Raw genomic sequence first — 26,558 nt, 5'->3', positions numbered from 1 at the left:
GCCTGAGAGAGACGCCATGCCCCGCTCCCGGCATGAAGCTCCGACCCAGGATGGACTAGGCTAGAATCTTCCCGGTAAGACCGGTTCTCACAGATTATTAGAGATGGGTTGATCGGGATGTGAGAATTAGCCTGTAAGTGCTAGAGCTAAAGGGCCAAGCAGTGCTTAAAAGAATACAGTGTCCGTGTAATTATTTCGGGGCATAAGCTAGCCGGGCAGGCGGCTGGGGTGTTGGGGACGCAGCCCCGCCGCCGCTCCTATTACTACACTTGTGGGCATTGGATGCTATGCCAAGGACGCCATAATACCTGTGGGTTCTGGGTGCTGGGTGCTGTGCTAAAGATGCCACAATGCCTGTGGATCTGGGCAGTCATGACTACATCTCCCAATGTCCCCTGCACGTATTCTAGATGCTCAGGACCCTGTAAACAGTGGTTCTTGTCCACAACATCTTCCTTGCCTGAGTAGAGGAGGGACAGCGACACAGTTGGAGTGGCTTTCCAAACAGCAAGGAAGACCCATATTTCTTCCTGCTGGCCTGGCCCTGCATGGATAGACCAATCAGGAGCCAGGGTCTTAAAGGAGAATGAGTCCCCTGAGTGTCCTAGAGATGTCCCTAGAGATGTGACTATTAAGCCCAAGACAGGGAATCCATTTCTTGTCACTGGGTAGAAAGTAGGCTCTGCCTCCACTCAGTGGCAGATTTCAAGAGTCAATAACATAGGTGCCACCTTCATGCTGTGTTTCTCAGGAATAGTTTTCATAAGTCAGTCAGGCCTGCCTGGCTTCCCTTAATCGAGGGCAGCTCACACGCAGAGCAACAGAGTGCAGGAGTCTGACCCCTTCATCCTCAGGTCAGACCAGACATCGGCCAGTCCTGGGAAGCCCAGGCTGAATACCTGACAAGAAGTCAGCTTGTCTTAGGCTGCCCAGGCTCTGCCCCAAATGTTGACTGAAGGAGACAGCCTTCATATTAAGCTACTCACTTCTGTACAGACCAGAGAGCCCGGGATGTAGGGCCCACCTGCACAGGCCCAGGAAAACAAGGCTCCCTTATTCCCTGGTCTGGCAGCATCCATCCCTCAGGGCCTTCCATCTGTCCAGATATCACAGAAAATGAGGAAGGCTGTTGTCGCCTGCAGCTGGTATCGGGCAGGGCCATCCTACCCTACCTGGTCCTTGAAGCTGACTGTGGGAAGGGAGAAGAACAGGGTACCAGCTCTCTTTCCTAGCTCAGTCTCTGGTCAGGTCATTTCCCTGAGCACACGCATGCGTGAGAGTATATCTGGGGCCTCTGGGCAGGTCAGACTCCCTCTTCTGCTGAGTGGTTGGGCAGCACAGGGGACCCTGCAGGCAAGATGGTGTCAGGGTCTATGGTCACATCTCCACAGACCGTGACTGAGGGCGAGGATGCCCTAAGTGGCAGATGCATAGTTTGCAGAGAGCATCAGCACTGACGGAAACAGAGCATACAGTGTGCATTACTCATTGGCCTCCTACCTGGAAAGCCACAGCAAAGACTTAATAGGATGTCAGCGCAATGAGGCAGGAGGATGCACAGTCACAGGGGGGTGGGGAGGTGGGGAGGTGCGGGGGTGGTTATGAGCTCCTCACAGCCAAAGGCAGAGCTGCTGAGAGGATCCTGGACAGCGCCCTGCTAGCCACTGCCTCCCTGTGTTCCTCCCTGTTCTGTGTATCCCCCTGCTTCTGTTACAGCCAATCTTCCTCTCCCTTCTCCCCCATCATTTCCTTCTCCTGGGTTTTTCTTCTTCCTCCTCCCACCCCCCTTCCCTCTTCCCCTCCTCTTTCTGCCCTGCACCTTAACCACCCTGGAAATCACTGCTGCTCTTCTCCCAGGGCCTGGGTTTGAGCTCTCGAGCACCCTCTGAATGCCGCGCTTCCTTCCCACCCAGCGTGGCTGTTGTCTCTCCATAATCCTGGTGCCTGGCACACAGTAGGGCATCTATGGTGCTCAGGGCCCACGCCTTCTTAGAGGCTGACCTTTGCTCTCAGCCTCTAGGAGGCCATAGTTAACCTCATCTCAGCAGCAGCTGGGTTCAGGGAGGGCTGACCACACCTGATCATCTCAGGGTATGGGTGACCACGTCGGCAAGACCAACCTGTGCCCTAGGACAAGAGCCTCGGGTTGCAGGGGCTCAATGGATCTGATATGTGGGCTCGAAGAGTCACCCTCCTCCCTTGCTGGAGCCCCGGTGAAATCTCGAGCATGGAGCTTGCCTGGTTGGCGTGCTCTATGTGCCCTGTCCTGCATCTGTGCGGGAGGGTGAAATGCCTGTCTCCACAAGGAGAAGACAGAGGTTCTGCTTTGGGACTTGCTGTGTATTTGTATTCTGACCAATCTACCCTCAAGAACTTGCTCTATGGCAGGCAGGCCAGCTATCAGTGAGGGTGTAGGACCTGTTAAGCCCAGGCACAGTTTGAGCCCACAAATGTTCTGATGGCCATAGGGACTATTAGGGCTCTCCTAAATTGTCATGACCATCTGTGTTCACTGACTAGACAAGAAAGTCAGCAGGGCTGGGCCATCTGGTGTCCCTGGGACCCCATTAGACCTACATGATGGCTCATTGACCTATATGATCCCCTACCTTGTGGCCCTCTGTCCCCTGAGCCTGGCTGTCCTGCGATGTCTTGGAGACCTGGCTGAGAAGCATGAGTAGGCTGGCCTGCTCTAACCTGCATATGGAGAACACACCAGGAAGCCACAAATCTCACCAACCTTGCTCTTGTCTTCAGTCCTGGCTGCTTGCCGACATGCCGGGTGCCAGATAGAGGAGCCTGTGGGTAGATTCCCAGAGGAAGAGGTCAAAGAGCAGTTCTGGGTGCGGTGCCCACGCATGACTACCTGCTCAATACCCTTCAGACAGGCTCCACACCTCCTCTCCATGACACTGAGAGCAGCTTGGCTCATGTGGGGTAACGGCATGAGGGAAAGCAGAGAACTTCCCAATGTGGTCCGATTAGTTTTGTGGGCAGCAACACGGGTTCCAGGGAGCCTGGGCACACTGCCCAGCCTAAGCTAGCCAGACGGGTATTCTTGGAGGTAGCATCAAGTACAGAGGCAGGGGTAGGGAAGAAGCTCTCATGGCTGGGATACCATGAAAGTCATAGCACCACATTTGCCAGAGCTCTCTCTGGTCACAGCACCAACAACCTGCCAGAGACCACCTTCATGGAGAGAGTAGCTATGAGGAGCCAAACAGAAGACCTCAGAGTGGCTGGGAATGGTGGGGGCCCTACATAAGGCCCTGGCCATAGTCTTCAGCTCCCCAGAGAGCACAAAGAAGTGCCACTAGCCTGGTCAGACCTTCACTGCAGTGTGGAAAACCCATGCCTGAGAGGGAAGCCTGGACTCTGTGCCCACAGAAAGCCCTGGCAGGTCCCACTGCATTGGCTCAACATCCCAGACTCATGAAGGGGATCTTTGTTTCCAGAGATAAGGACACCTTCATGTGAGCACGTGTCCCAAGCCACTATGCCAGTGAGCCGTGCTTGGCATCGGCTGGCCCTCTAAGGGCTCCATTTACATCCACAGCGAGGCCTATGCAGAGGGCCTCCCACAGAGCAGCCACGGTGGCTGGCCTGACTCTCAGGATCTCCCTTGGGAACAACAGGCGACAGTAGGGATGAGACTGTCACATCTGACATCATCCCCAGTCAGGGAATGCCTCAGAAAAGGGAGGCCTGTCTCACACACAGATTGGAATGCCTCTCTGTGGTTACTCAGCATCAGTCTATAGACAGAACACAACAGATGCAGCTGCTACCAGCTCCGTCCCTGTCCCAGGACCCCAGGAGAAAGAGCAAGTTGCCAAAGAGATGAAATACAAACAAGGCCACAGATCGTGCCCACCCTATTGCTGGCCCCTGGCCCCCCAGTCATTCCAGTGTCCCATGGTCAGGTGATCTGAGATGAAATCAATCCCCTCAAGCCTCCCGTGTCTGTCTCTCCTGCTAGCCCTGGGCAGGGGTTGAGGGGTGAGCTCTCTCCTCTTGCTGCATTCAGTCTGGTGAGGACCAGATCACCAGGCTGAGCCAATCCTCTGCCACCTTCCATTTGAATGTAGGCTCCTGGTGGGCTCTCTGCTTTCCTAGTCACCTATTCACCCTGCAGCTCCAGCCTCTCGTCGTGGCCAAGCCAAACCCACACCTCCTCCAAGCAGCACTCCCAGCCTTCTCTGCTGGTGTATCTGGGATGTCTTGGCCTCACAGCCACTCCCTCTGACTAACAGCCCTGGAGGGTAGGCTGACCAAGCTCTTGCACCAGGCCCTGACTGAACATCTTAACCTAAATGATGTCATTCCCAGTAGAGTTTTGAGATGAAACTATGGTGCTTCTTTGACTTTCCAAGAGACGGGACCAGAAGGGAACAGACGTAACCTCCCTCTCAGGCCTGAAAGACTGGCGACCTCTTAAGCACCTGTGTGACCTGGAGCCACCTTCAGTTGGTTGCTCTGTCCCCCATACTGCCTCAGGGGGGTCAGTGACCTGGCAATGCTGTCACCTCTCTGCCACTCCTGCCATTTGTGGCTTCATTGTGTCTATACCACCATGCCCTCTGCTCGGCTGTGGGCCGCTCAACCTATTTTAGGGAATGAAACATTGGATGGGTCTAAAGTGAGACATAGCCAAGAAGGGGCTAAGCTCCACTGTTGTTTTCCATTTTGACACTTATCATTGTAATTTATTTTTATTTTATTGGTATTGGGGGGGTTGCCATGGCACATGTGACGTATGTGAAGGTCAGAGGGCACATTCCAACAGCCAGTTCTCTCTGTCCACCTTTACTTGGGTTCCAGGGGTGGAACTCAGGCCATCAGGTTTGTGCAGTCAGGGGCTCCAGCCATGAAGCCACCTCACTGTCCCTATCAATATGAGTTTTAATGGTGTGTGGGTAGGGTTCTAGGGAACACATCGGAAGGCTCCTTTCTCCAAATTTCCCTTTGCCAATGTTGTGAAGACGGCTCCTTTCCACCCTGCAGGAAGGAAACCTGGTCTTGCTGCAGTGTAGAAGGGGCACCAAAAGGCTCAGGTAGGGCACAACTAAAGTCTTTGAGTCCTTGTGTGCGATGAGGCCTGAGGGGCAGCGGTGGGACCTCGTGGCCTACTCTTTGGCAGCCTGATCTTACTCACTCGGGTTCACTGACATCCTCGATGGCAGTGTGGCTGACTCGAGATCAGAGTCAGTGTGTGATATGCCAGCTCCCAGCAGCACTGTGGGAGTTTTTCACCCCGAGCATAGCGTGCAATAGGCACATCCGAATGCTTACCTTGCAGGTACATCTCCTCGCCCTCTGAGAACATCTGGCCGCACCTGACGCATAGCGCACAGGAAGGGTGGTAGTGCTTCTCCCCGGCCTGGGCAAAGCACAAAGCAGGTAAGTGTTGCCACTGCGGTGGGTGCCCAGGGGGCTATAGCATGCAGGGTGGGTGTCCATTCTGTGCACACATCTGAGGAAGTGAGCACATCAAAGGCCCAGAAGCCTCTGAGATCAAAGATCTGCACAAGCTAGGGCGTATCCAGGGCCTGTTCAGAAGCTGGGAGACCTAGCTCCGCCTGCCTGATCCTTGATCTCTGGAGACCAGATGTGCAGTCAAGCACCCCTGGGTGTGACTGTGGACAGGTCAATATAAAAGGAGGGTCTGGTCCCTTTACCTCTGCATGGCCTAGGGGACAAGAAGTGGAAGCAAGGATTGGAGGGTGGGAAGGGGCAACTTCATTTCTCCAGTGATGGGAACAGGGAGCATAGATTAGGGTTTTGGGGTTTTAAGGGGGTTGTTTTGTTTTGTATCTCTGTACTCCTCAATTCTCTCAATTGGCACTTTCTAGTTTAGTAATTCTTTAAAAACCATTAAATTAGATTACAAATTTTAATCCTAAAACAAATAGATTACACTAATTGTAATTTCTTGCCTCTGGTTTACTTCTACATGGTGCCAAAAAGAGACCTAAAGTGCTGTTGCCACCATTCTCAGCAGTGAGCGCTGCTCCCAGGGTGTGGCAGGTGGGCCTACCGCTAGATGTGAAAGATGAAGCCATGTCTCACAGCAGCCTAAAACGGGAAGAGGCTCCACACCCGCTTCTGAACTTGAATCTTAATTGGCACCTTCCTGAATAAGAAAGGGGGGGGGGCGCTAAGAGCACCTTACCTCACTCGCTACCTCTGCCTGTTTTCCCTTGGAAAAACTAGGCCAAGGCCCCTGCTTATGGGAAAGGAGAATCAAGACTCTCTCCCGTGTGGGCCTTGCCAGCTGCTCTGCACTTCCTCCTGGCAATCAGCTCAGCTCCTTCCATCCACGCTCATGTCTCGGGCCAAAGGATCTTCAAGGCAGAGAAGAGAGACCCCCCAACCATGGTGGCTGACCCCAGTCAAGGCCCCTGCTCATGTTAACTCTGCCACCCGGGTTCCTCTGGACCTCCCAGCCTCACCAAATGGCCTTTTTGCTCCCAAAGCCACCTCCTTCATAGGAGTCTTCCTGATCCCCCTAATCTTATCCCTTCTGACCCTCACAACTTGGCGAATATCCAGGCTTTTTCTTCCCAGAACACACTGGGCTTTTCTGGCAGGGGCTGGTGCCTGGGCCCTTCCAGGACTGAACTGCTTCATGGGCAGTAGCCATACCCAGGGCCAACCTGAATGACAGGGTAAGGGTCCAGGTCATTTTGGTGATTACAATAGAGAACAGTGAGTGGGCAGGGGAATGCTGTGTTTTGAGTTCTGAGCAAAGGTTGAAAACCACTCTGTAATTTTAGAAAAGTCAGCTGATAGCCAAAGTTGATGTTCCCTAGTTCATGACCTTCCTTCCTTCCCCCTGCTCCCCACAAGTCCTCCCAGCAGGCCTGTGACAGCCCCAGGGTAAGCAAGCCCTGTGTCCACTTATGAATTTAAAGAGACATAGAACACTGATGGAAAGAGTTTCTGAGACACTAGGTTCAGGGCTGGAGAGATGGTTCAGTGGTTAAGAGAGTTTGCTGATCTTCCAGAGGACCTGAGTTCGGTTCCCAGCACCTATGCTGAACAGCTCACAATTACCTGTAACTCCAGCTCCAGATTATCCTATGTCCTCTTTAGGCATGCCACACATGTGACATACATGGAGATATAAACACATTGGGGAAATAGAGGGAAAGAGAGAGACAAAGCGACAGAGAGAGACAGACGGGATTTCTCTCTGTAACAGTTGCTGCCATCCATGTGACTTGCCACACTGCGCGTGCACACACACACACACACACACACACACACACACACTACTCAGTTCCACACATACTAGGGGTTCAGTTCCTTTATATAATACACTGTGGGTGCATTTCAGCCTTCACTGTCATAAAAGGCAGAGGGAGACTTGAGCAGGGCCATTTGGTGGGCAGACACAGCAGAGCTGGGATAGAAGCCCAGCAGGCCCCAAGTGCACACATTTCAGACTGGGCCTCCCAATCCTACCTCAAAGTCCTCGACTCCAGGGTGCAGATCACATATTCACATGTCCCCTCAACCCTCATGCCCTGAACAAAGACAGAGAGGAAGCAGACAGTCTGAACAGTAGAGAAGAACAGCCAGCACAGAGGAGCTGGACCCAGATTTATCGGGTCTGTTTGAGAGGGTGGTGACTGTCCTGGGGTGACTGGAAAAAGTCCACAGAGGCTGGGTGTGTTTGTGGGCATAGCTTGTATAGTGGAAGTGTGTCCAGGTGCACATGGCCGCTCCTCTCTGCATGTAAGTGTGCATATGGACACTCAAGTCTAAGAGTTTCATAAACAGACAGAGGACCTAACTACAAGATCCAAAACAGCACAACTGTCAAGAGAAAAGCTCGCACAGAGCCCTTATTAGCCTGGATGAAGACTTAGATTGGACAACCAAACCATAAACAAAAGAAGGACAATCGGAAAGCAGACTTCAGCAAGACCTGCCAAAAGCTCCCGTTCAGCAAAGGGCGCAGGAGGAGGCTAAGAAGACAAGCGGATGAAGGGGAGGATAGCTTTGCAAGACATAGATTCAGTAAGGGCATGGGATCCAGAATATGTAAAGAACCATTGCCATTCAATGATACACCACCCAGAGAAGAAAGGAACAGCCCTTTTTGCCTGTGGATGATGCTGAGGAAGTGTTATTGAGAGTTCTCGTCTCCCTGCTGCCAGATCCAAGTCAGGCTCCTAAAGAACCTGAACAGATATGGAAGCAAGCTCTTATGGGAGGGTGGGGCTTTAAACCATCTCTGAATATCTGAGGAACCACAGAGAACACTCACTGCCACAGGGCAGGAGGCGGATGAAGCCATGAATGAAAGGCCACATAATGTGCCTAAAAGAACAGTGAAACCAAAGGCAGCTGAGAGAACATCCTCAAAGACTAGGTGCCCACTTAACCATGGGAAGGAGCTTTCCTTCTATGACCACAGCCAAACACACCCTGGCCACTTCTGTCCTTACAGCTGTCAGTCCTGCCATAACCTGCCAGCCATCACCCTGCCCACCACTGAGGAAAGCCACCTAGAGATTCTTTTAGTACAGCCAGGGGAAGTAAAGCGATTGGAACCGTGATGGCAGCAGGAGAAAGGACAGCATTGTTCATTACCTCGGAGGACCACAGCTCTGTGGATGAGGCTCTCGTTCAGAAATGCCATACTGTGAGCAGCCATCTTGAGAGTGGCTGCCACGCAGGGAAGAGAGAAGGTTGGGAAGTGAACCCTGTTCACACCTGAGATGTCCAGTACTTCCTGTAGACCCACATGGTTTTGGAAACTCTGGTGGTGGTTGTGGAGGCAGTTTGGGTGGCGATGACCACCTTGGTCATGAAGGAAATGACAGGGACCATTGTATTGGTGGATATAGTGGCAGTGTTGATGATTCTAATGAGTTTGGTAATGATGGTGGTTTCGGGAGAGGTAGTCCTGGTTCCTCTGGAGAAGGCAGAGGCTATGGTAATGGCGGATGGGGCTATGGTGAGATGGCTATGACAGCTTTAACAATGGGGGACAGGAAGGAAGTGTTGCAATGGCAATAGAGGCAACTGTGTAGGTGGTGACACCTATGGAGGTGGAAATCACAAAACTCAATCTTCAGACTTTGGACCCATGAAGGACTCTGGAGGCAGGAGCTCTGGCCCTGTGGTGTGGAGGTTCCTAACACTCTGCCAAACCATGAAACCAAGGTGGCTGCAATGGGCCCCAGCAGCTGCAGTGCTACCGAAGAGGCAGAAGGTTCTAACCATTGTCCAGAAACAAAGTCTAGCTGGCCAGGAAGGCTAGAGATGTGACAGGGAACAAGACTGTGAACTCAGGACAGTACCTGTGACGGGTTGTGTAACAGGGTGTTTGCTTCTGTTCTGGGGGGAAGCATGTAGCTCTCAACAAACTGTTTTTGTTTGTTTGGTTGGTTTGGTCTGGTATTTTGAGACAGGGTTTCTTTGTGTAGCCCTTGCTGTCCTAGAGCTAGCTCTGTAGACCAGGCTGGTTTCGAACTCACAGAGATCCACATGCCTCTGCCTCCCAAGTGCTGGGATTAAAGGTGTGTGCCACCACCGCTGGCCTCCAAGTGTTTTAACGTCAGGTTTTTTCACTCAGTCAGTTGATTGACAAGTGTACTGGTTTGATCATGACACCAATTAGGTATGTCTTTAAAAAACAGAAGAAACTGGATCTCTTAAGAGCTTAGGAGGGCTTGCTGTGCTTCCAGAGGGGCTGAGTTCAGATCCTAACACCCATGTAACAAGCCGAGCATGGTTTCATGTACTCCTCTGGCCTCTGAGTGCAGGGGCACACAGCCACACACCTCTGCACATGTATGTAAATACACATGGGTGGGGGTGGGGCAACTTGGTTAGCCACTTCTCCAAAAATGATAAGAAAGTGATGGAGCAGAAAAGATGGTCAATGTCACACATCACTGCCATAGGGACTTGCTAACCAGCTCCTGACCTGAGCAGACAAGGTGTCTCATACCCAGCAGAGCAGCTGTACGTGTACAAGAACAATCAAGACCATGGGAAGCCTGTGGGGAATTGGATCCACTCATGGTACAAACTAGAAATCCACTGCATGGTGTCTAAGAAAGAGCAAAGACTCCTATGCCCAGTTCGCAGCAACATGGCACACGCTGGTCCTAAGCTCACACATGCCCTGTGAAGGAGGCAGTGCGGCACATCCATCCATAGGATGCTGTGTCTTAGACAGGAGGAGGTACCCACAGGTGCCACAGTGTGGACAGCCTAGAGGAGCCAGTCATGTAAGGTCAACTGTGTGACTCAGAAACACCCAGAACTGGCTAATCCACAGAAGCAGCCAGGGGCCAGAGGTGACCTTGCCTTGGCTCTTTGACTTGTGAGGACACTCAGGTACGTCAACCTCCCCCCCTTCTCTTGCTGCTGCTGCTACAAACAAAGGGAGCACAAAAGGCCAGTGGAGGTGACAGAGTCAAAGTATCTTTGCTGTTGCTGTCACAGTCCACGGTCACTGTGTTTCCCTTACAGTGAGGGGTCTTGTAGTCATCTATCCAAGCAGGGTTTCCCAGGAAGACCAAAGCATCAAGAGAAGGTTGCTTCAGCACTGAACGTCTGTGTCACTACCTCTGCATCCCCAGCCGGCAGATGGACTAACCCCTTGCCTATTTGGGGCTCAAGATGGCTCAGATTTGAACAGTGCATCAGAAGCCCAAAATGTTTTGGCAACGTGTGGTTTTAGAAAAATAGCTTATGCCTCCCAACAAGCAACTGTCATCTTTAGCAAAACAGACCAAGGCAGGCTATGGAGATGTGAGTAGCTCACAAGGGCACGAAGCTCCTACAGCCCCAGGAGGGCCAGGCCAGTAGACAGGGCTCCAAGGATTGTCCCCAGTAGCCCTGCAGAAAGGGTCAGTGGCACTAAAGTTGGGTAGAAGCCTCATGCCTTGAGACACTGCCTCTTCTCTGCAGGGTGGAGCAAGGGACAATTCCTCACATGGGCAGCAGAAATACGGATCTTCCTAACCGAGCCTCACATATCCGAAGCCAGTACCTTCTTCCTCAGACGCAACTTGATAAAGCAAGTTGTCTAGGGACCTGGACATGCCTCCTTCTGCCCCTGGGTTTTCCTTTGATTTCTCCAGGAAAGCAGAGCTGGACCTTCAGGTGGCTGCTCGGAGCCCAGGGCATTCCTCAGTCAGTCTCAAAAGTATATTTGCCTTTATTCTTGTTTATTTTTGAAATGTTGGGTTTGAACTCATAGTCTTACCTTTGCTGGGCAACTGAACTATATCTCAGCTTTTGGTCTGTAGAGACAGTCTCACTTTGCAGCATGGCTAGCCTTGAACTCGCAAATCCCCTGCCTCTGCCTCCTGAATACTAGAATTCCAGGTGGGTGCCACCTGGCTTGCAAATTCCTTGTGAATCTCCAAGACTGAATCCAGATTTTAAAAGTCCTAATTGCATGAGGAAATGAAATTTAGAAGGCAAAGAATCAAGGCCCAGAGCAGGCGCCAGGCAGCCCAGGAGTGCCTGATGGCTGCAGTTGTACTGAGTTCCCAGGGCTCTTCCACCTGAGTCCTTGTGGGAACCACTTGCTCCCAAAAGAAGAGCCAAGTTAGCACATGCCCAGCAAAGCCTCAGAGGTCTGGAGTCCCTTCCCAGACTCTGTCTCTGTCCCAGCGCTTAACCCCCTTACCACACCCTTAGCTCCTCACTTCTCAGGATCTGTTACCAACATATTACTCCCGCCCCGGGTTCCCCTGTCTCCACCTCCCATCTTGATCCTCACCATCATCGCCACTTAAGATGCCATCTTGGGAAGCCATGCCATATACCTACACAACCACCCTTAAGGCCCACCCAGGGACACATCCATGAAAGGTGCTCTGAGAGGGAACACAGGCCCACAGTCAAGTGTAAGTGCTCCTCGGGCACAGAGAGTTCTGCCAAACACACATGGGAACAGGTGAGGATCCCAGGCTACAGTGGTGCACACACTCATGTCTGTATGTGTGCTTGTGTGCCTATTCGTGTTGTCCATCTGTACATACGTGTCTATGTCTCTGTGTCTGTGTGCTTGCATGTGGCATGCTGTGTGTCTGTGCTTTCCTGTGTCTCCGGGTATTGTACCCATGTGTAAGTCTATGGGTTGCTTCTCTCTCTCTCTCTCTCTCTCTCTCTCTCTCTCTCTCTCTCTGCGTGTGTGTGTGTGTGTGTGTGTGTGTGTGTGTGTGTAAGTGAAGCACAAAAATCTCATTTCTAACCAGTGGATAGCTTAGGTGTCAGCATTCACTTAGGAGTGGTTTTATCGTTTGTTTTACATAAGTCTCTTGAATACACTTCTAAAATAAGCACACTGGTTACTGATTTTAGGGGCTTGAGATGTAATCTTCATTGCCTGTCTTCAGCTTTCAAATGCTCCCAACTATTTGAAAACACAGTTTCTCTGCCAGTAGTAAAGAGCACATGCGTATAGAGTGGCAAGGAACGTGTTCATGGGAATACAGAAGTGGGCAATGGAAAGCAACATTCCACATCACAGGAGATGCATATGGAAACAGACAAGCTTGTGTGGGTCCCTGACCCAGGCCAGAGCAGGACAGGCCTCGTCTCCTCACCATCCTTCATGGCAGGGACCCCGTTACCTCATGTTTGTGGGGCAAGCCTCCAGCTCACAGTGGAACACAGTGAGCCCCATAGAAATTAATGCCAGGAATGGAGAAGGAAAGAAAAGGGAGATGGGGGAGGGAAGAAGAAGTGAGGAAGGAATTAATTAGTGGTCTCAGTGGGGCCTGGGCTTCATGTTGCCATGGTGATAGCCATCGGTATAAAACAGCACTGAAAGTGGGGTCCACACCACGGTGTCATCAGGGTTAATAGAGTGGGGCCAAGTTATACCCCCATACCATGCTCATCCCCACCTTTGCAGAAAGAAGAAATAGGGCTTACAAGAGGGCTCGTTAAGGACTAGGCTCTGAGCCCTGCAAGGGATACACGCTCCTTCCACACCTTTCTCCTATACCCAGCTCCAAAGGACTCACTAAGGACATGCCTCATGAACCCTCCAGCAAACTGCCGCTCTCTGAGTGTTGACTTCAGCCACTCAGGTCTCTGCCTGTCAGCCAAGTGTGAGCTCTGCCTCCTCGCCCACATGCCACATCTGTTCTTACCTGTCCATCTCTGCTAATGCCCCATGAGCCCACATGGCGCAGGCTCCTCAGAACCGCTGCCAGTGATGGGAGCGACAGAGGACAAGAAGAGGGAGGAGTACCCTCCATCACCAGGAACGCACATTTTCCAGGCAGTACTGCTTGCACCAAGAGCTTAAGATGGCACTGTGCCTACCTCACACAGTCACAGCACAAATGGGGCTGTTGTGGAGGAGCACAGGAGGCTGCCACGTGGGCATCACAGAGAGGACAGCTGGGGGCTGAAAATGGTCTTGGGGTCAAGAGGAACCACAGGCACCTCCAGCAGCCCACCCATCTGGCTCAGCACAGCTCCTGCCAGCTCTGCCAGGCTTCCTACCTGCACAGGGTCTGTCCCCAGCCCTTCTCAGTGCACGAGCCCTGAGGGTGCCACCCTCGCCTTCAGCCAGCCTTCATATGCTTGTCCTTTTTTTCTTTCTTCCAATAAGTCCCTTGTTCTTGCAGCTCCCCAAGAGCCCGGTGTCACCAGCCGGGCGCCAGCCTGCCTGGCCCAGCCTCAGGCGGTGCCACTGCAGCGCTGCTCCCTTCTGCAGAGCTGGCTGTCTCCACCCGCAGCTCCCACCTCACACCCGCCAGGAGGATGCTCAGAGCTGTGCTGAGTCCGCGGCACAACGGCTCAGTCATGCCACCTCCAGTAACTACCACCACCACCACCGCAGCACACTCGCCCCCAGAAAAAGCAAAACCAAAGCATGCAATCCCTGGAAGCACTTTTCTCCTCCTCCGTGGGCTATAGAGGAAAACCAGGACTGCCCAGATCCTACCAGCTAGGGGAGCCCCTTTCCACAGTCCAGAGAGAGTACACAACAGTACTTCACAGCACCTAGTCCCTACTTCTGCACTTGGCTCAGAGACACAATAAGGGTGCTCACTCTACAGATGTGGTCATGTGCTTGCTCTCACCATGCAGGAGGAACACCAATGGCCTCACAAGGATGTCCCTCCCATGCATTATCCTGGGGCAACTCAGAGCTGAGGTATGGGACATGGCACATGTCAAAACACAAACCTCACCAACTCACTCTCAGCCCATCTCTCAGCACTGGGCCAGGTCTGCCCACCTAAACTAGCTTTTCTAGGTGAGTTTGCTGGGCTCTGCTATTAATTGAGTTGGGTTCCCAAACTGTGCTTTTAGTAGCAACAACAACGGCACAGCCAGACCCCAGATGCACCCACATCAGCCCACAAGGTCATGACTTGGTGAGACAAGATTAGGTTGCTATGCCCCTCAAGGTCTGTTCTCGGGCAGAGGTCAGGAGATTTAGGGCAGCCTTTGTCCAAATGAGGCTCTGCTGGGGGATTCCCCACACCTGGCTGAGCCTTAGAGACTTCTTCATTTCTGAGAAGGACAGCTGTAAGGTCAGCCAGGTGCACAGGTGCCAAGGTATTTGGGAGAGACAGGAGCCCTGGATCCATAAGAGAAGACAGGAATGATTTCCTGAGCTTGAGGTCTTCTGTGGGAGGGCAAAGTGCAGGCTTCGGTGCACTATGGGAAGGGACACTGAGAGTCAGGGAGGCCAGGTGTCCTGTCGAAGGGAAGCAAAACCACACAGTGATCACAGTCACAACCATCTCAGGGGCTGACGCTGGCAGATGCTCTTTTTAACAGGAGCCACTTAGGCTGTTTTAAAAAAAAACTCCCTGGACACAGAACTCAGGAGCAGGGAGAAGGAGGATCAGGAGTTCAATGTCAGCCTCAACCATGCAAGTTCAAGGCCAGCCTTGGGCTACATGAGACCATGATTCAAAAAAAGTTAAAATAAAAAATAATGAAAACAAAAGTCATCAGGGATGGACTTCCTATTCAGGGAGAGAAACAGGGAAGGATCCTAGGCAGAGTGAAACTCCTGAGTCCGTGGGAGGAAAAGGCAGGGCAGTGGTCAATGGGCATGGGACCAGGCAGTGGGATGGTCTTTTGTCCTCAGCCATGATTTGCCTGTATGATTACCAGCTGTGCTCCCCACACAGGGCAAGACTCACAGGACCCACAGGAGACAAAAGTCACAATCTTACTACACAACCCACTCAAACAACTTGAAGACCTCAGTGCAGAGGCAAGTGAGGTTTATGATAAAGAGGCAGAGCAGCCAGCCTGCCTCGGGGCTAGGGAAAGGAAGAGCCTTATGCCAGAGCCAGGTCGGCCAAGGGTGAGGTGGGAGAGGACCAGAAGACTCTAACCAAAAAGCAAGTAATTTATAGTGACTGCCACAAACTGTGCAAGTGTTTGCAGTTTTGATTCAGCATCCATGTTTCTGTGGACTTATCTGAACGAGAGTACAGAGATTGCTAGCATGAACTGAGCCTTGGGAAAAGATGTTCACTGTAGCCTTATTTACCAAGTAAATCAGAGTATGCCGTGTTTAACGAGGGGACCAACCTAGCACGTCTCAGGTCCCATGTGAGGAGGTGTGTGACACATGTTGGCCCGTGCATACATCTGAGTGAGCTGTGTCAGGCTATGGAAAAGAAGTGGGTCACAAGAGACACACACGGCGTGGCACCATTAGCAAGAATCTGTACGGAGAGGGAGGGGCTTGGATTATGCCAAGGGTTCCGGGCACAGGGAAGGGACAGCTAAAGGATTCGGGGCTCTTTCTGAGATGACTTAGCTCTTAGACAGCGCCAGCCCCGGCCGTGGGCTTCTCACCTCCAGCACGCGGCCTGTGATGTACTTCTCACAGCCGTCGCAGCGGATGCCAAACTTAGTGTGGTAATCAGCCTCACAGTAGGGCAGCCCATCCCTGCAATGAGACAGGCAGTCAGCACGACACGGGGTCACCCACTTTGTCCCCAACACGCAACAAAATTCGTAAGAGAACACGGAGGCCAGGCAGCTTCCTCCTGCTCCCAGGGACAATTCCTGGACAGGTATTTACCACCTGCTTTGCCAACTCATGGGAAATATGAAAAGATGAGACTGCCTCCTGCCTGTGTCTTCATGTGTGGCTGTACGATGGCAGCAGGAGTCAGTGCAGAGGTAGACTGTTCTAGAAGCTGTGCTCAGGAGAATGGCCAACTCTCCCGTGATGGGCTAGCCATCAGCCCACTGTCATGGGAAGACAGTGCAGACAGGCTATCCCCCAGCTTACCTATCCTCTTTCCCCAGCACTGTGAGCCTAGCAATAGATGAAGGGCCACAAAAGCAGGAGAGAGGGCTCGGAGAAGGGAATGATGAGGGAGGCATGGAGGATGTAGGTGGGACCTTTATCACTCCACTTAGGACGGGAAAGAGTTCCTGGGAGGAGATATAAAAACAGCCTTGGACTCAAATGCCACGTTCCAAGTGTGCCACTCAACATGTCTGAACCTCAGCCCCTCCCACTAAAACAGGATAAATGAGAGCGAAGTCTTCATAGGAGAAGGAGATGCTGGGGGTTGGCTTAAGAAAGCACTGTCAATGTCCGAGACTACTGCTGTTGCTAGCTGCGGCTGTCTTCAGCCACGGGCCACAGCTCACCAGGAGTTAGTGTGGAGGTGACAGGAGGGAGACACCTGCATACCCACTGGAGCTGCAACTATGGTGAACTCTACCTAGATTTCTGCAGCCATGACAAGCAGGCATCTTTGGGCTGTTGGGGTTTAGACTGGGTGCCACACTCCTTCCCTTAATACTGGGACCCTCGCAAGACCCCAGGGTAAGTGCTGCAGGGCTGGGTGCCCCCCTGTGACTGTCCTCCATTGATCCCAGGAGAGAGGACACAGACCTAGAGACCCCACAAGTTCATATATCTACAGCAAACCCAGGAAGTTCTTAGATTCCATCTCCATGGCAACACCAGTGTGCTCTCCCCCTCAGTTCTGGGATGGCTCTGGAGGCTGCTAAGTAACATGCTGGTGTGGGTGAGCCACCAACGCCCTGTGTGGGGTGGTACCTGATGGGGCAATTCTGCCATTTTCTTCAGAGTCCTGCACACCAGGCTCTGTCCGCCTGAGTCACACCCCACAGTATGACTGTGATGGAGGCTGGGGGACTCGGGCTTCGCAGACCCATCTGTCTGAGTGGAAGCCCACTTTGGCTTGGGAGCATCACTTTAGGCAATGTTTCATTTTGTGATCAATGGGTCACATGGTATTCTAACCAGGAACACAGAGGGGTCCCTGGTACTCTATTCATCCCCGTGTGACAGAGTATACTGTCGATCTGGGTGCCAGCATGAACACAGTGGCCTCTAGGACTCTGTACATGTCCTCCTGAACATTTGTATATATGCATATGTATGCATGCACATACATGTACATATGGGTGTGCACAAACGTGCATGTTTCTGTGCATTATTTGCACTGTGTGCATACATGTGTATTTGTGTATGCGTGTATATGCATACATGTGAGCATGTGTGTACATGCATGTGCGCATGCATATGTGCACACACACTCCACTCTATGCAATCTTACCAGGGGACCTTTTCTACCTAATCAATGCCTATATGGATTCCAATTTTGGAGCATGGAGGAGGACATTCCTGTGCTAGGGGCACTCTTTCAATCACCACCCAGCTCACTTCACCTGCACTTTCTGCCTCACCTCCCTGATTCCAGGGTTAAAATATATTCCAGTTTAGCTAAGCAGTGGTGGCACATGCCTTTAAGTCCAGCACTCAGGAGACAGAGACAGGTGGATCTCTGTGAGTTCAAGGTCAGCCTGGTCTAATGAGAGAGTTCCAGAACAGGCTCCAAAGCTACAGAGAAATCCAGTAGCTTTGGAAAAGCCAGTGTGTGTGTGTGTGTGTGTGTGTGTGTGTGTGTGTGTGTCCCAGCTCAAGACATGATTCCATGGCCTCTGGCAAATGCTGCCTCCTCCCCAGGCAGGCTCACCCCCTAACAGCATGCTGGGAGAGTACTGAGCCAATGGGTAGAGGATATCCCAGAGTCCATCTCTGCAGATCAGAACATGTGCCTGTAAGCTCCCATGTTCCCATGGGGACAGCCAGACTCATGAGTCCTTGCAGCTAGCATCTATCAGTTGTTCTGTGCTCTGCAGGTCATCCAGTGCCAGGAATGTCCAGGCACCAAGCAGGTGGTAACATCCTGGAACATAGGCAGGTGTTCTATGAGGCAGAGCTGGCAGCCCCATTCCTCTGCTTCGAGCCACAAGTCAGAGCTGGAGCTGCAAACCACTTCAGCATGGCTCCTAGTGAGGAAAAGGAAGGCGGCAGGGACCAGAGCAAGTCCCAGCCTTGGCTCTTTACCCAGGAGCAGGACTAATCAACCCACCAGGACTAGGCGCCCTGCTCCACCTGCAGCATTTGGCAAGGCCTTTCTGGGTTGTCTCTGTCTGCCACACTTACTTGCTGATGTACTCTGCATTGAGGAGTTTCCCACAAGTCTTGCACTTGAAGCAGCCCAGGTGCCAATGCTTGTCCAAAGCCACCAGGGCCTGGCCATTCTTGATTTCTAAGCCACAGCCCCCACAACCTGAAATAGAGAACAAACAGACTTACTGCAAGGCCCAGCAACCCCTCAGAATCTTAGGCCCCACACAATCACCCAGAACAGCCCTGGGGGACAGGTACAGACACAGAGGTGTGCTAAAAGGACCCTGTCTCACCGTTCCAGGGAGCCCTTGCACAGCTCGTGGTGAGGCTTGATCCTGTGTATGAGGAGCGCTGACACTAGGCAGCCTGGGCTGGAGAGTGGGTAAACCAAGGCGGAGATGAAGCTGGCTTTCTAAAAGATGGGATCCATCATAGTGCAGAACCATATCCTCACACCAGGGTGTGCTGAGTCTAGGCTGGCCTGGGCTTGGGGCAGCCTGCTTGGTTATGCACTGGCAGCTCCTGGTACAGGAACTTCCCACCCTTTGCTAGAGGCAGAATGTTGAACTTACACATAATATGTGCAATCTCACCAGAGGGACATGACCTCCCCGGAGAGATCTGAACCCCAGTCTTTCTTGTCACTCCTACTCCTGGCCCCACTTCCCCACCTTTCTGGCTTTCCCTCCTGGAGAGCTGAGTCTCAGCCTTCGCCTCCACTCCCCGCTCATCTCACCCGCCTGGAGCCCCCTCCTAGGGATTCCCTTTGCTCCACAATCCCCAGATCCTCCTCTGGCTATGAGGCCCCTGCATTTGGAATTCTCTTTCCTTCTACTCTCTGTGCTGTCCCCTCATCAGCTGGGAACTATCCCAGGCCCAGATGGCTTCTTTGGTGCCTGCCCTACTCATCTCTGCTTACTCTCTCCAAACCCCACCTCCACCCCTGCCACAAAGACCAGTCATTCTTCATGGTGCCAGTGTCTTGGTCTGAAGCTCTGATCAGGAGGCTGCCTGATGCCTCTGCCCTCCCACTGTGCCCACATAATGCTGAGGGCTCTGGGCCTCGGGTCCTGGCTCTACTTTGCTGAGCAAACTGGTCCCTCCATACAGGGAACTGCTGTAACAGGGTCTCTGCCACTCACTGAAGGATGTGTGGGCTCCTAGCAAAGTGGAACAGGCAGGGAGTGTAGGGAGAGTACGCAGGGGTGACTGTGGGGACATGTGCATCCTGCCTGCATGTATCTGTGCAAGGATGTGGTGGTATTTTTTATTATTTTTGGCTTTTTTGAGACAGGGTTTCTCTGTGCAGTCTTGGATGTCCTGGAACTCACTCTGTACACCAGGCTGCCTCAAACTCAGAGATCCACCTTCCTCAGCCTCCCGAGTCCTGGGATTAAAGGCGTGTGCCACCACTGCCTGGCTTATGTATGGGTATATTATGTGCTGTGTGCAGCCTGTGTGGGCACAACTGCTTCTTAATTTCCAGGGCTGGGAGCCAGGACCCCTGGGACACTGAAGTCTTGTCTCAGAATAGGCACAGCCTTTGCTCTTCTGTACAACCCCCCCCCCACCACAGCCTTAATGTTCTTTTAACCAGTGCTATCTGGAGCACACAAACACTGTACTCACTGGCAGTAACGACAAGGAAGATATCGGCACGTGCTCAGTACACACACACTTCGGGCTTTTGCTTGTTGACATAGGGTAGTCCATGCTGGACTCAAACTCATTATGTAGTTGAGGGTGACTTTGAACTCTTGATCTTCCTGCCTCCACCATGCTAGTTCTGGGATTACAGAGACACTCAGTTGTTCAGCGTTTTATGTGGTGGTAGGCCGCATTTTGTGAGCACCAAGCCAGTGGCTCCCAGGCAGGGATGATTCATTCCCAGAGGACTTTTAACAAGATCTGGAGACCCTTTTGATGGCTCCAATAGGGGCAGGCCTCTGTGTGTGCAATGTGGGATTGGAGGAGATGCTAGGCCTCTTGCCTAGCTCTGCACAGAGGCTACCCCAGAGAAAATGGCCCCAAATATCCATAGTGCTGGGACTGAGCAGCTTCTCTGGGTACACACAACAGCTGGCCTATGGGTGACACCACACCAGACAGAAGACATGCCTCCTGCAAAGGTGTCAGAGACCATCTCCAGGTGAGGCTCCTGACACCCAGGCACTAACTGCCTCCCAGCTGCTACGTAACCGCTGCCAAGTCACTTGTGTATCCCAAGGCAAGAGTGATGTTCTTTAGGGCTAATGATAGCTCTGACCCACAGAGAGCAAAGGCAAGCACAGGTTCCGGGTGTAAAGACTGTACCTAATGAATGAGGAAAGGCAGGTACAGACGACATCTACCAGAGAGCCTGGCTCTGCTCTAACGGTTAGTCCTGTGGCCAGAGCTGGGGCTGCGGCAGAGGTCCCAGGAATGACTGCCACTCTGTTGCCACCAACCCACCTGGTACTCCAGAGTAGGGAGTGGAGGACTATCTGGGTTCCTCTGCCTGGGATTCTGTGTCTCTGGGCCACCATAAAGCTGCTCTCAACAACCTCCCCCATGCCTGTCCCTGAAAGGTTTTAAGGAGTGTTGTCATGGGAACACAGTGCCTACTGTTGATGCCTCTGGTGCCCTGGCAGCCCTGCATGGCTCTGCCAGTGGCAGAGCAGTTCTGTGACAGAGACTGCCTATCTGCCAGTCATAGGACATCCTTAGCAATCGACGAGAGATCTACAGGGTTTCCCAGAGATATCTGTCTCCCACCCTGTACACTGCATATGGCTTGGCCATCAAGGTGGGCCAGGTCTTGTGCCGGCACCAAAAGGGAAGGATAGAGAGGAGACTGGGAAGGCTTCCTGGGGGAGGATGCCTAGCACTAGGTGACAGCAGAAGGGATGTGGAATGGAAAACCTGAGGAGGCTGTGATGGGCACAGCCTGTGCAGAGGTTCAGTGGCAGGAACAGGGAGATTACCTGCTGGGTCCCCGTTGTTCAGTGCTCTGTTACTGTGCTGGTCCCATAACGTCAGGCTCAGCCACTCCCCCATCCCCCCCACTCTTTCAGCTTAGCACCCCACCATACAGAGGCCTAGCCACACTTACTCCGGAGGCCTTGGGCCAGGTGAGCACTACTGCCCAGCGTCGTGGGCGGGGAACACTTCTGGCACACACACTCCTTTCCATTGAAGGTCACACGATCCCCGGGAGGAAATGGCAACCTGAAATGAAAGTGAACATCCTGTTGGCACCTCCGGTCTTTCTCTCTCGGTGTCACTCCTGACTCAGCAGATGGTCCTCTTTCTGGGAGATCAAGAACTTGACAGACTAGACTGGGCCCAGGTCCCAGCCTTGCTGGCTGGTCCTGCAACCTCCTCATCCTTTGGCTGACCTGGGTTCCCCACAGCTCATGGATGCCGGCACTTGTTGCCTGCCAGTGCTGTGGTCTGAAAGCTACCATGATGCATCTCCCCAGGTACAGGGGGACTTTAGGACTGAGTAGGAGTCACTGACAGTCTCTAATATGCTAAGACATACTCCAGCTGTTCAGCTTCAATACATTACACAGCCTCTCTGTGTTCCCCTTTCTCACCTGCAAGAGAAGACTAACGACACGCATCACAGGCTTGTCATCTGTAGTAATAAGAGCAGCAGGGCTGCGTCCCCGGCACCCGGCCGCCCACATGGCTAGGAGCTGCGCTGGGCTGCGTTCCCACCCAGCTCCACAAGGCTAGCTTTACCCGAAATAATTACACGGACACTGTATTCTTTTAAACACTGCTTGGCCCATTTCTATCTAGCCTCTTCTAGGCTAACTCTCGCACCTGGACTAGCCCATTTCTAATATTCTATGTAGCACAGCTAGGTGCGCTTACCGGGAAGATTCTAGCCTACGTCCATCCTGGGTCGGAGCTTCATCGCGTGCGTCTGCCTGGGAGAGGGGAGGATGGCGTCTCTCTCTGAGGCGTCTTACCTCACTTCCTCTTCCTCCCAGCATTCTGTTCTGTTTACTCCACCCACCTATGTTCTAAGCTATGAGCCCAAGCAGTTTGTTTATTACTTAACCAATGAAATCAACAGATTGATATATGGCACTCCCACATCAGCCATCCATTCAGACATCCATGGTGGAACGGGCTAGCCTAGACTCCAGGGCTGTGAACACCCAGTGGCCATTTCCCTACAAGCTCGAATTACTTAACAGAGATTATTCTAGAAAATGTTCTCAGTATAATCAGCGCCATCGTGCCATGGAACATCTGGCCAGTGTAAAATGTCCCCGGGGCTCTCATCTGCTACCCCACTTCCCATATCCCAGACAACAGAGCCATCCATTCGAGCCTTTTGTTCAGGGCCACACTGCCATGATCTGCCCATGTTGCCATTCCTCATGTCAACAGTTTGTTCTTTTTCAGGGCTGAGTATTACTCCAGCACATCTGTCCAAAGGCATCTATCTGGGTTGTTACCACTTGGAATTACCGACACCTGCCTCGTGGGACTTCCTTTTCCAGAGTGGAATTCCTGGTCACCTACTACGTGATTCTGTCTCTAAGGAAACTGCATCACTTCACGTCTCAGCCCTTGCCGTGTGGCCTGGCTGTCATAGCTCTTGCTATTACCCACCATTCTTTGTATCTATGCCAGCAGGCACAGCTGCCATTTTACAGTTGTTTTGGTCAATGTCCCCACTAGCTAATGGTGTAAATGAGGTGTGTTTTCTGTATCTTTTGGTCATTTGCATATGTTCTTTGGTGAAGCATCTGTTAAACCCTTCGGCTCCTTCTGGATGTTTCCTTTGGATTGTAGAAGTTCTTTACATATTTGGCCTATATAGGTTACTTCCTCGTTGCTATGACAAAATGTCCAAAAAAAAAAACATCTTGAGAGGAAGGATTTATTGCTCCATGTTTTATAGATTTTATGTTTTTGTCTGCTCTGACATAGAACTTCAGTCTATTGCCGAGGCTAGCCTCCTACTGCAAGCTCCTTTGAGATTCTGCTAATATCTTCCCTCCAGCCTGCAAAACCATCACCCTGTAGCAGGGCAGGCCTGCTGGGGTCAAGTTCACTTAGCTCTTGTGTGTCCAATAAAGACTTTTGTCTCTGTCTCTTTTTATGGTGCATATTTATTGATGCTCAGTATTCTCATGCCTCAGTGTATAACCCAATGGAGTTAGTGTGCCCAGGGCTGGGACACCATCATCACAATTGATTTCAGAACATTTCAATCACCATTTTTATCAACAAGGTCAGTCAACTCTGGGTCAGGTTAATCATCCTGCAGAATGGCCTCGGGCTGAGTCTGGCCTTCTTCAGGAGGACTTTGGCTAAACACAGCACGGGTGGATCTCATTTTCCTGTTGGTGCTTACAAACATCGTCTGTCTCCCATGTGATGGGGGAGGTCCTTCTGTCTATGTGTTGCTCTTATTGGTTAATGAATAAAGAAACTGCCTTGGCCTGTTGATAAGGAAGAAGTTAGGTAGGTGGGAAAAACTGGCTGAATGCTGAAAGAAGGAAGGTGGAAGGAGAGATGCCATGGATCCACCACCAGAGATGGACATGCTGAAACTTTGCTGGTAGGCCACACCTTGTGGTGATATACAGATTAATAGAAATGGGTTAAATTAAGATGTAAGAGTTAGCCAATAAGAAGCTGTAGCTAATGGGCCAAGCAGTGTTTTAATTAATACAGTTTCTGTGTGATTATTTCAGATCTAAGCTAGCTGGGACAAACAGCCCTCCTTCCTACAGATTGGCACCTAACATGGGCCCCTCCCTGCAACACTCATTCTCTTCCACAGACATGGTGTTTTATTTTATTTTTGGGGTGGGGGGTTCTGTGTGGCAGTTATATTTTTCCCGGTGTTTTTAGACTTTTTTTCTTGCATATCTTTAGCAGTGTGGCTGTGATGTCTCAATGAATTCTCACATAGGGTTGACTGAATATCAGGTTACTCTCCTTTTAGAGTCTCTGAGATTTGCGGGCTATAGGCTTCTAGATTTCATCAAATCTAGACAATTTTCAACCAATATTCCATAAGGACTGGTTTTTGTCTCCAATCAGGCAGACAGACAGGTAGACCAATAGAGAGGCAGACAGTGGCTCTATACCTACTCCTCTGTGCGCCAGTGTGAAAGTTTCTACTGCCATTTTTGGGCTTCTATTAATTTTTTGCATGTGGCTGATCACATCAGGAGCAGCATGTTTGGCTTCTAGATGGCCAGAAGTTTATTTCTGTACCACCATAGCTCTCCCACTCTGGGCACAGTCTCTGTTCAACAGCAACAGAGTGGACATGACTGTCCCCATGTCTGCATCTGCTGATATCAACCCTGGTAGTCTCCACAAACCTTTCTTCATGTTTGGATCGTCGTCTATCTGGGGTCTACACTTCTGAGTAAACACTGGATATGATAGAATTTATGCAGTTGGATGCAGGGTTCTCACACCTTCCTGGAAGGAGGGAGGACTGCCAGTCTTTAGGGACATCTCAAGGAGGCTCACCCTTCATCTGTGAGTGCATAACAGCCTCTGCTCCAGGGTGGACCACCCCGGCAGTGCCCAGCAAGGACCGTCCACTGTGCTTAGAACTCAGTGCCACTGGGAACTGTGTACAGCACAGCAGCCTGGCCATCCCTCACCCCACTGATGGCTCATGTTGACTGTCAGCTTGACTGGATTGAGAAATATCTGGCAGGCATTACACGACCTCTGGGTCTATCTGAGAGTGTTTCTAGGAAGGAAATCCATCTTGAATGTGGGCAGCACCAGCAACATTACGCATCCATCTAGTGTGGCAAAGTCTTCTGAAACCATAATGGGCAGGGTAGGGCAGAGAAGGGCAGGGCTCTTCCTTTTAAAGCATTTCACATGGGCATTTGTTGCCATGGAGTGAAGGCCTCTTGATGGTGATGTGGCTGACGTGACTAGGTGTTTGGCCTGAGACTCACATTCTCTCCCCTTGTCTCATACATCCTGCCAATACCACCTTTCCATTCGTCATCTCGCCCTGGCCAGGAAACACCTCGCTCTGTTCTCTGTGGTCCCCCGGAGTCAGCCTCCAGCAGGAAGCAGGACTGTGGCCCCAGCTCCGTGTGTGCTTGCTGAAGGCCAACTCTGTGTGGTGTCTAGTCTGGCTATGTGCAGTATCAGAGCCCCACCCTACCCTACACCCTGAACGGTGCTGCCAGTTGTCACTTGTGCTTTGGTAGATTGCCCAAGGTGGGCTCTCAGGGTGCGCATGGAAACCATTAAGGTATTTCTGGAGACCTCTGACCCAACCACACTAGAGAGCACACTGCAACTCTTCCACGGGAAATGTCCCCCACTGAGCTTCCTCCCCGATGTCTCCTGGTCAAAGGCTCCGTTCTGGCGTTGGGTACATGCTGTGACTATAGCTGAGTGCTTCGAAAGGACATAGGAAACACCACCCAGGCTGGACACAGCAACACTGGGAACAGCCAAGCACACTCTGCTCCTCACCCTGACCCGTGTTTGCTAGCCAGGGGCCTTTCCTGAGGGCAGGGGAGGGAGGTACAGGGACCCCAGAAAGGCTGCCATTGGTCAGAAGGCATGCCAGGGTGGCATCCAGACTCTCCATGGGGAGTCCACTTGCTCTATGCCAGGTACCAGGGACCAGAATCGGGTCTCCCAGGCCCTGCCGTCTCCCAGCTACCTGTGACAAGATCGTACCATGGTGTTGGGCAAGACACAGCTATGAACCAGAATGGGTCAGCATGCAGAGAGACAGGACAGAGGAAGAAAGAAGGGACCTACTGGGTGTGAGGGAAGAAGAAGGGAGAGGAGGAGGAAGGAGCTACCATACTCCTGCTTCCGGATGGAGACTGACTCTGAGGGACCATGGAGCTACTTATAGGGCCTGCTTCCCCTTCTGGAGGCGTCTAAGAGGCTGAGGTTCCAGGGCCAGAGTCAATGCCTGTGGAGCCCTGGGCCCAGCACCCATGGGCTGAATGGATGATGGAAAGAGGCAATGGCAGGAATTAGGAATAACAGGCTGAGAAGCTGGGGTCTTTCAGGATCAGGAGCCTGGGACAGGGAGGGGGAGTCCAGGGATGCTGGGAACAGGTGGCAGTGGTGTGGATCAGGCAGAGAGCAGTCATTTGTGGGGTTCAGAGCC

General features: G+C 52.0%; 1 protein-coding gene across 19 annotated transcripts in view; it reads right to left on the bottom strand.

Annotated features, from left to right (window-relative positions):
* Positions 1-26,558, bottom strand: part of LOC121459804 (actin-binding LIM protein 2) — a 123,945-nt gene that overhangs the window by 51,740 nt on the left and 45,647 nt on the right. For all 19 annotated transcript variants that reach the window (XM_041669809.1, XM_041669813.1, XM_041669820.1 and 16 more), the window contains exons 4-8: positions 21,522-21,637; positions 18,464-18,590; positions 15,823-15,916; positions 5,293-5,380; positions 2,741-2,799 (exon numbers count right to left, since the gene is read on the bottom strand). In XM_041669809.1, the coding sequence (XP_041525743.1) occupies positions 2,741-2,799; positions 5,293-5,380; positions 15,823-15,916; positions 18,464-18,590; positions 21,522-21,637 (484 nt within the window). The remainder of the gene's footprint in view (positions 1-2,740; positions 2,800-5,292; positions 5,381-15,822; positions 15,917-18,463; positions 18,591-21,521; positions 21,638-26,558) is intronic.

Source organism: Microtus oregoni, unplaced genomic scaffold, assembly GCF_018167655.1.
Source record: "Microtus oregoni isolate MIOR12 unplaced genomic scaffold, Mior012 000019F_ref0000042, whole genome shotgun sequence".
Lineage (NCBI taxonomy): Eukaryota > Metazoa > Chordata > Mammalia > Rodentia > Cricetidae > Microtus > Microtus oregoni.
Note: the sequence above shows the minus strand (reverse complement) of the source record. Positions and strands in the feature narration are given on the sequence as shown.